This window comes from Astatotilapia calliptera, chromosome 15 (assembly GCF_964374335.1).
Source record: "Astatotilapia calliptera chromosome 15, fAstCal68.1, whole genome shotgun sequence".
Classification (NCBI taxonomy): Eukaryota; Metazoa; Chordata; class Actinopteri; order Cichliformes; family Cichlidae; genus Astatotilapia; species Astatotilapia calliptera.
Window position 1 is genome coordinate 30,902,074 of NC_137436.1, and position 10,010 is coordinate 30,912,083.

At 41.4% G+C, this 10,010-nt stretch overlaps 1 protein-coding gene across 1 annotated transcript in view; it reads right to left on the minus strand.

The window, feature by feature from the left end:
• The window catches only part of lama4 (laminin, alpha 4), a 33,077-nt gene extending 23,605 nt beyond the window's left edge, over positions 1-9,472 (minus strand). Inside the window, exons 1-7 of the mRNA XM_026194639.2 lie at positions 9,167-9,472; positions 3,422-3,523; positions 3,217-3,344; positions 3,056-3,136; positions 1,778-1,992; positions 1,069-1,169; positions 14-194 (exon numbers count right to left, since the gene is read on the minus strand). Coding sequence (XP_026050424.2) covers positions 14-194; positions 1,069-1,169; positions 1,778-1,992; positions 3,056-3,136; positions 3,217-3,344; positions 3,422-3,523; positions 9,167-9,259 — 901 coding nt within the window. The 5' untranslated portion in view covers positions 9,260-9,472. The remainder of the gene's footprint in view (positions 1-13; positions 195-1,068; positions 1,170-1,777; positions 1,993-3,055; positions 3,137-3,216; positions 3,345-3,421; positions 3,524-9,166) is intronic.
• Positions 9,473-10,010: the final 538 nt, after the last annotated feature.

Consider the following 10,010-nt stretch of genomic DNA (forward strand, 5'->3'; position numbering starts at 1 on the left):
GCAGATAACTTACTCTGGCAGCCAGAGGGGCTATAATTCCAGTATCCTGGGAGACAGCGCTCGCAGTAACGACCTCCAGCCCCCGGGCGACATGGACAGCTGTGGGTGAGAGGATGGCAGGTGGACCGGAGGGAAGCTGGCCCACAGTCGCACCTCCGGCAGCCCTGACAGCTGGAGAAACCCGAGTAGCCTTCCTAGATTACAAGAGTGAAAAACAGTGTTGGACTCCAGTTATTGGGCTCTTCCAGTTCATTTTGAAGCAGTCTCTGTGCATAATATAAGAGATAAATGCTGTGCTCTGATGTCATTGTAAGGGTCAAAATACAGTTCGCAGTAACTACTGTAGATCTTAGAAAAAAAATGTAGGCAAATCATTCAGCTGTAACTGCTTCCATCTTTTTTATGTTCTCACTTGAGAGTTCAGCTGCTTTCATCTGCAGCTTTCATGCTTCATGTAACAGTTGCCCTGTTTTCAGTACTTTTCCCTTAACCTCACAATGACCCTTGCAGACATTTCGTAACTGCAGCTTTTTGTGTTTTTGCTTGAACTCATGCATCGACTTCATCTTTTCATCGACACACGCATACATAAATTCACAAAAAATAAACTAGACCTATTTTGGCTTTTATATTGCCTTTTTCTTCTAAAGAATCTTAGCTTATTTATTATATGTTTGAACTGCCTTCTTGAGTCTGCTCCTCGTATGTTCTATGAAGTTTTATCCTGGGCAGTGGCTGAGTGATGTAAGGCTGGTCCTGCCCTGTAGCCACTCCATCCCAGTCTCATAACAGAATATGGAATAGTCGGAAAAAGGCTTTCTGTTTGTCTGGGAGGATCAATTTATAACTTGTCTATTTTGACAGAAAGTTTGTTTGATGTCAGAGAAAGTTGGAAGGTGTTACAATGGTAGCCAAGCCAAACCACGATCTTTTATTATTATTCTTACCTAACCGAGGAACTTGCCTAAGCCTAGTTGTCAGTGCCTAATTGTACACAAAGGGACATATTTTTTATTAATAAAGAAGAAATAAGAGTTGCAATAAAGAAGCTCACGTGCTGTGTCTCACCTCACACTGGTCGCACAGCCGTCCAGTGACTCCCGGCTTGCAGTGACACACTCCTGTCCTGTCATCGCATGAAGAGGTGCCACATTTGTCACACTCGCACTCTAGAAAAGACATGGGATGTATGGAGTGATGAGAACACCAGAGGTCAAATTATGTCACGAGTATGGTGGAAAGGGTTATTTTTGGACTTGCAGGGCCTCTAAAGGCATACGATAATCCTTGATATGGAATTGAGACCATGTGTCTTTGCAACAGAGCAACTTCAAGGTTGTGTGGGGCTAAAAACTGCACTTTTGTCACCTTTTGTCATCTCTTTTAAGCAGCTAAGGTTAAACTGAGTAAATAAGTTGTAAAAAATAGTCCTCCTGTGAAGTACTCTATGGCGACTTCAGGACAGTGTGACACAATAGTGCAGGTCAGTGTGTGCAGTCTGCAATGAGCTGCTGGAATGCCTGACTACTGTCACTGAGTTTATGACAAGAATGTTGAACAGCCAGCCAGAACAACTGCATCAACAAACTTCATTAATCTCCCATCATTACATTACACACCCATCTATGCGACTGGCTTAAGATACACAAATTACATTGTTGGGGTATCGTGTGAGAACTGCCATAAAACATTGAGGAACAATGCTTTCATGCATCAAACATTAGCTATCCCATAGGAAATACCCCCCAAAGTATGGGTATTCACCCATTATCCCCACCTCTGCAGTCCTTGGCACTGATGGCATCGCCATAGAACCCTGGGGTGCACCTCTCACAGTTGGCACCGGCAGTGTTTCCCCAGCAGTGCTGGCAGTGGCCCGTCACATTGTGACACTCGTTGAAAATCAGGTTGGGGTCAGTGTTACCATTGCAGTCGCACCTCTTACAGGAACTACCAGTCGTCATTGGGCTGCCATAGTAACCGGGAGCACACCTGGATGGAAGAAACTGCAGATGACTGAGAGCCTCACTGTCTAACACAGTAAAGTAAAATCTACTTTTGGAAAATCTTTTTGACCTTTGTTACAAGACAAGCAAAGCTAATGATTGTTGTAGCTTTATGCCTAAATTGGACATTATTCAGTTTTAAATGTTAACACATAACTAAAAGCTCAGCACGATCTGATATCCTCGTGTTGGTGTTGTTCCCAGATCATCATACTAAATGTTGTTCCAGGATCAACATTGCAAGTGACCAATCAGAATGTTGTGACGTCATACTTTTGCAACTTCGGGAAAAACCGGCGTAAAACAAAAAACTGTACTTAAGCTGCGAGAAACCGCCTCTGTCCGCCGATCAACGGATCCTGACCCTAACCCTAACACTAACAGTAACCCTTTAATAAACAGTAAGCAGAATTGATATTGTCCTTGCAACATTGGAATTTCATAAATGCACGAATGGCTTGGCGCGCAAAGGAATAACGTCACAACAATGTGATTGGTCACTTGCAATGTTGAACCTGGAACAACATTTTCATGATGGTCTGGGAACAACACCAACACGAGGATATCAGATCATCCAAAAGCTCATGACTTTCTTCCTCGTTGTTTAAAAAAAACAAAACAAACAAAGCTAAGGCTGCTCTCATGAACCAGTTAGAAGTGATCCGTAAGCTTTAGCAAATTACTAGCAAAATCTATTCATCTTGGGTGTGAGCATAAGTCCTATGCATATAAATGACAGTGTATGTGATGTTGCACTTTACAGAGATCTCATGTTTTCATAAATGTTGTGGTGTTTAAAAGTTTTGTACTATATATGGCAGTTGGAGTTAGATGCTGTATAGATATTGTGGCCATTCCAATATTAAGTAAGTAAGATAAAATAAGTGTGAATGTTGTGAACCTAAATATATTTTATGTGTTTCATTGACATGAAACTCTGCTCAGTCTGTAACGTGTACCTTTTTATTGAATGCGCAGGTAATGCAGTTATGTTATAATTGATTTACATAATTTACTGATTGCTTGTTCAAGGCCTTCTCAGCACAGACCTCTCACAGTAATTTCCAGAGTAGCCCTCTTGGCACTTGCACCGTGGAGTGGCACCTCCTTTGTCACAGTGCACTGCAAAGCTGGGCGGACACACAGAAGAAAATATTTTTGAGATGTCTGTCAGTCTTGTGGCAACACAAGCAACAGCAGAGCAGCTTACTTATTGGATGGGATGGGGAGGGGGCAGGCACATGGTTGGCAGGTGTGGCGTCCACCCAGGCCAGGAGTCAGAATGTAGCCATCTTCACACATTTCACAGAAATCACCCATGCTGTGGTATTTGCAGTTCTGCGAGAGGAAATATTATGTTTACGACAACATTTGTGTACCCGGGCACCTTACTGAGTGAAAGGCAGTCAACTTACTATACAGATGCCAGTGATGTCTTCACAGTAGTCAGCATGCCCCTTGCAGTTACATGGCAGGCATTCGCTTTGCTCACTGAGGAAAAATCCCCTGCCACACACCTGCAGTGGGAACAGAAATGTCAGTTTTCTGTAAAGTAAAAATTTGTAGAAAACTCTAGTTGGGTTAAGTAGACACACTAACTGCAGGTAAGAGCTGAGGAACTCTCAAAGTTAAGTTGATTGGTTGTTTAAACTTGTGTTTAAACAACATCCTCAGGCCATGAAAAGTGGAATAACAATGCTAAAACTGTGGTTCCTTTACTGGAAGTTTAAGACTTTGACTGGTGGATCTTGGCAAAGGCAAATGTGGCTGGGAGCTGCCCTTTAGGCTTCTCCTTGAGTCACTGTACTTGGAGCATTTATAATGGAATTATCTGACAAACAGTTTGTGGTACAGCAGCTACAGGAAGTTTGTGCTTCAGTTTTGATGAATAAAATTTGAATATATATATATATATATATATATATATATAGTCGCCTCCAGCTCCAAAAAAACAAACGAAAATATAACATGACAGAAAATAAAATACTAACATTGAAGCCAAGTGTAAAAACAGTGTGTGAAACATCAGCGGTTAAGTCCATCTGTTAGTCTATTGTCAGGGTAAAGCAAAACTTAATACAAGTGAATCTGCCACATAACTAAGTTTTATACCGGGACTCAGTTATATGGTAAACTGATGTATATGTCATGTGCCACGTGCAATATTCATTCATTAAATGCAAAATGTTGACTGATAGTAGTGATAGAGGGAGAATGTTCGGGTGCATTTTCTTCAGGGACTGAGCTCTGACCTTAGCATTTAGCGTTGGGGCTAGGACTGATGTCATCGCTAATGATGACTGCACAAAGCTGATTAGGGTTAGAGTTAAGTTTACAAATAGACCACAATAAGAGACTTGATTTGAAATGTAACATCTCTCAGTTTCTTAAACTATGCTGCTTTAGCATGTGGCTAAAATGCAGCTTAACTTTAATCACCAAAAAGCTGCTTGATGTTCAGTTCCATTAAAATATTATAGAACCAAATACAGATAAATATCGCTAACATATCCTGTGCTATCTATCAACATATAAGAATGCTATTGACCCAGGGTTCTCAGTCATGGCTCTCACTTTCTGGGCATTTGAATCGATGGTTGATAATTTAGCAGTTTCAACACACAACACGATAAAAGTACAGCATCCTGACATTTTACAGAACATCAGTCCAAACACTACATCCTGTCTGATGTTTGTTCACCAGACTTTCTGACGACAATGTGATGCAAGAGTTCAGAGGCGTCACGCACACGCTCGGCCCTCTGACTATCTTTGATTTTCTGAAGCAGCACCATTCAGTGAGGTGTACAGTAGCACTTTGTTTGCAGTAGTCTGCAAGACCACCATAGTTTGATCTCCTTGTTCCACTCACTCTGCTGGACATTGATGCTTTGCATTCAGAATAACCAGACGATGGAACATTCCAAAGACATACAGTAGTGTATACCCACATGTGATTCATACTCTCCTTTGATTTATTCACAGATGGGCTGCGACACAAAGACGTTATTATGTTGCAAGCTGATGTGAAACATCCTGCAAACAGGAGCTCTTATTATTCTTGCTGATCCATTTCCTGTAGGCTTCCCTGAGTCTACAGGAAAAGCATCCACAGAGACATCTATTATTATCACGTAAACACTTATGTGTAAACCTTCCATGTATACACATACTCCTATTAAATGTGGCAATGGGATCAGTGCTCAAAGGAAAAAAAAAATAGCCCCAAATGTTAGTTTAAGCTATTAGAACTAATGAGCCTAAAGTTTATGGGAAAACCACAAAGATCCCAATTATCTATCATTTGTAAAAGCACATTAAAGTCTTCTGAAATAGTTCAGACCTATTAACTGTGTGACAGTCTGTGATGGGTCAAACAGCTGCAGTTCATATACACAGGGGAATAGAGGAAGGGGGCTGAGGGCCGAAGAGCAGATGGTATACTGCTAGGACTTGGACATCTTTAGACTTGAATGTTAGGGACTATGTCTTTTTACAAGAGAGCCTAAACAGAAGAACAAACAGTTACATTGTACATTATGTTTATCTGGCCATAAACAGAAAGACAGAAGAGAAATGCAAATCACATTCATACTTAAAACAGATTTCTTACAGTTGATATGAATACAAATCATCAATATCAAGTGATTTTTGTCAGTTCAATTTCTTCGCCATGATAATCTGACATTTCCCCAAGAAGTACAAAACAGTGGTAACCAGATAGCTTAGGTCAGCATAAAGACTGAAGTAGATTAAACTGATAACCAAACTTCCCTCTCCGCACAACCTCATGCAGCTTGTCTGGGGAAATGCTGAAGCACACCCAGGGTAGCTGATAGACGTGATCTCTCCAGCATGCCATGGGTCTGCTCTTCCTTTTGGTAGGACATGCCTGGAATACCTCACTCAGGAGGCATCCTAATCTGATGCCTGAACCACCTCATCTGACTCTTGTCAGTCTATCTTGAGAATCACCAAACTCAGCCAATTTCTAAGGCAGAGACCAGCCAAGCTTCAGAGAAAGCTAATTTCTATTGTGTCTGCAACCTTATTCTTCCAGTCACTACCCAAAGCTTGTGACCATAGGTTATGGTGGGGAAGTAAATCAACCGGTAAATCGACAGCTTTGCTTTTACAGCTCAGCTCTCTTTTCACCATTACTGACTTGTGCAGCATCTGCATCACTGCTGACATGGCCAAATCTCCCCTTGTTCCTGAATAAGACTGCAAGGCACTCTTTGAATAGCCACTTCTCCCTGACCAGGGTGGGCCCTCCACCGTTTTCCGTCCTGCTGCTTCACACTCAGCACCACCTGATGAAGCTAATAGAAGAACATCATCTGCATAAAGCCAAGATGAAGCCACTGAGGGATGAAACATTTCTCCCTTTAAAAAACGCTACGTCCAGATGAACAGAATAAACTTTTTGGGATTTCTGCCACTTGGTTAAGTGTAGAAATTCGGACCATAACAATTACGAACAGAATTGGTGACAAACAGTTTAGATCAATCTTACAACTTTACTCTCAGCAAAATATTTGGGTGTATTTTAGGTGAATATTGCTTTTGACTACAGTTTCAACATACTTTGATTTGTAAGAAAGCTTATGTTGCTCAAACAAACTTAAAAAGAAATCTATAGCCTCTCAGCCACTTCTTTAAAAAAAAAAAAAAATGAAAGAGGGTAAATGAGCCACATTTAAAACAAGCATAATTTCAGAAACTACATCTTTCAAATAAAGTCTGCGGCCTCACAGTGTTTGTGTTATTAGATTTCCCTTTGATTATGCCAAATAGAAATAGATTTGATAGCCTTGATAGAAACTTAAACCTGAAAGCATTAATAACATTCACAAACATCTGAAGCTCTCTGCCAGCTGTGAGCACGCTTAGTAATGTGAACAATCTCTGTGGCCCTCCTACACTGGGAGGGCAGGACAAAGCTTACATTCAGCATATTATATAACCTCGATTTGTTTTTTAACTGAAGATAACTTTTCCAATGATTCACTCTCTCTGACATTTAGGTATTTATCAGTATCTGTGTGTTGACCTAGGCTCTGAGGATGGACCATAAGGCAGGTATCACACGCAAAAAACAATTTATGGCTCCACAGATTAGCTCACCTAAAATCAACACCCTGTCCCATAATATAGGTTGAAATTTGTACAGCCATGTGTGTACACGGAGCTCTTATTGTGGATGTGTTGCTTATAATATATGTACTTCTGCCTGCTTTTTGAGATTTTCCTAGCACAAGGGCACTATAAGTGGATTAAATGTTAATGCTTGAGGGTTGAATGTCATTTCCGCTTTGCCTCCCAAATGGAGTTATCTGCTGTACTTAGACTGACCTTGAAGGGATGGTCAGACGGTGGATTTAGTCATTGTAACTCTTCTGAACATCCGGATATACCCTGGGTCATGAGAATCTCATCCCGACTATAAGTGACTTTGCTCATACAGATCTCATATTTATTATCACAATGTTAGGGATATTTATTAACTATAACTTATTTGCTTAAAGTGCTAGATTTATCTCTAACTATAAATTTATATTATGTTAAGAATGTGTTGCAAGCACTACCAAGGCACCACAAAAACTTAATTTTTGCAGTGATTTGCAGTATTATACAATAGTCTTGAACCACCCACCGATCACTTTTTTATACTTGTGATGTTTTAAAACATGCATATATTTTTTGGAATTACAGTACAGAATGTAAAAACAGCGTTTGTCCAATTCCAACGAGCTTGAAAATCAGTATTTGGTATAATCAGCTTTTTTCTTAAATAAAGTCTGAACCCTCTTTGACAGGTTTCCTTGTAATTTCTTTTACCAGTCTTTTCTGATTTCATAATTCCATCAATTTTGACAAGTCTTCCAACACCACTGGCTGAAATACAGCCCCAAACTATGATAGGGCCTTGAACGTGTTTTAAAGATGGCTGAAGACACACATCTTTTGTACATACTGATGATGATATGAGCATAAAATTTTTACATTTGGATTCACCACTAGATAAAACCTGTCACTGCCTTTTCTCACTGGCATATTTAAGCCTTTTTCTCCCTGTTTCTATTCCTGAAGAATGACTTCACGACAAGTACTCTTTCACTGAGACCATCTCTGATGAGACTCCAGCAAAGTCCAGTTTCCTCTCTACTGTCCTGTGTCAGACCTTTGCTATATTTTTTTTCTGTTGTTTAGACAAGAAAAGCAAAGCTCAGCAAGGTCCGTAAACACTGCCCTTAACCATAACCACTTTCGAGGTCTAGTAGCTGCACAAGACAATGCAGTCATTGTACTTATATCAGGCACTGGGTCATCATAAACAGAACAGCCTATAATGAAGATACATAAATGGACTTTTAGAAGTCCGTCAAAGATTTGAGTACTTGTGGGTTCGGAGCAAACTTTGATTTCGGGATCTAATAGCAAGTTATTCTTTGAACACTGAAGGAAAGAAACACATCTTTGACTGCTTTGCTAGAAGACCAGCTGTTGTCTGCACTCACAAACAAACACCGGCCTGAGTCGTATTATAACATAAAGAAGAAGAAAGAAGACCAGTGTTGCCAGGGTTTTTATATTATGTGAAAATGCACATGCAACAACCTCAGACTTTCACATTATCACATTATTTATCTCCATGCATCTTTCCCCACGGTCTAAGTTTATTATGATCGTAAATTCAATACTTTTAAGTTAAGCGTGTGAGCTTACAAGTATTAAAGCTATTGCCAATGGAACTGTAGAGTGTGTGCCAGTAGTCATTAATGGCTTCCATGCCCTTACTGCATATTGTGCCCCCTCCCCGTGCTGTTGCTCAACATTTTGTAGCTGCTTTCCATTAGAGAACTGTCAGGGAGGGGCAGGAGGAGCAGGCTGTGCCTGAATCACATACAGTAACTCAAAGCCTATCAGAGTTGTTGTCTTGGGGTACCTCTGATGGTATAAACACACATGCAAACCCACTGCAAGACCACTGTGAAGTTTCTGTATCCTCAGAGAGCTTTGCAAAGAACCCAAACTCCCAAGACATCATTTCCAGCTTCCCAAAAGCCTGTGTACTCAATCATAACTCATAGAAAGTCAGAAACTGATAACACTCACAGTATACAAGCCAAAAAGAAGGAAAACCAAATGTGTCTTACTTTGAGAACTGACTGCTGTTGTTCCCCAGAAGTTATTCTTGCAATCGATAAGAAGATGCAGAGAAAGCAGAAGGGCAGAGATTTTGCTGCCATATTTGTATTTGCCCACTGATCCTCCGTTTAAGTCTCAATCAGTGTCCACTGGCTGTAGGGAAGTCCCTGGGCAGCTCCTTATGATCGGCTGCACCCTCTGGCTTCGCTTTTCCACAGCTTGCGATGTCCAGATCCACCACTGCCCCTTATCCCGGCCCTAGCTGAGTCCTGTAAAACAAACTTGTGTTGACTGCTTCCCTTCCTCTCTCTCTCTCTCTCTCTCTCTCCCTCCCTGCCCCGATTCCTCTCCCCTAGTGGACCTGCCTCTCCCCTGAGCCTGTGCCTAAATCACATACAGATGGGAAGACTGGAAACCGAGACAAACAGTGAGAGAGACAGAACAGCAGAGGGAGCGGGAAATGAGCCACAGAGGGTTTGTGTCTGCTGAGCACGCTAGGCCATCCAAACTGTTCAACCCCCAACTCAACCGTCAGAGTCAGACTGAGTGTTAAACCCTTGTCTCCATTTGCAGGACTTTGGCACCCTTTTCACCTTCAACACGGGATCCCTCCTTCTGTTGTTTCCCCCTCCCCTTCCCCTTCCCCTCTGGTCAGCCAGGGTGGGCAGAGGGTCTAAAGCTTCAACACTCACTCTGCGCTCAGCAGGCCGAAAAGAAAAAGCTGCTCTGATTTTCTGGCCCATCTTCTCTTCACAGTCCCAGACATGAGCCTTCTCTATGTTTTGCAAGGTTCGATCATCAAAAGCTGCAAAGTTTGCAGACACAGTGTGAGTCTGTTAACAGGAAGAGACT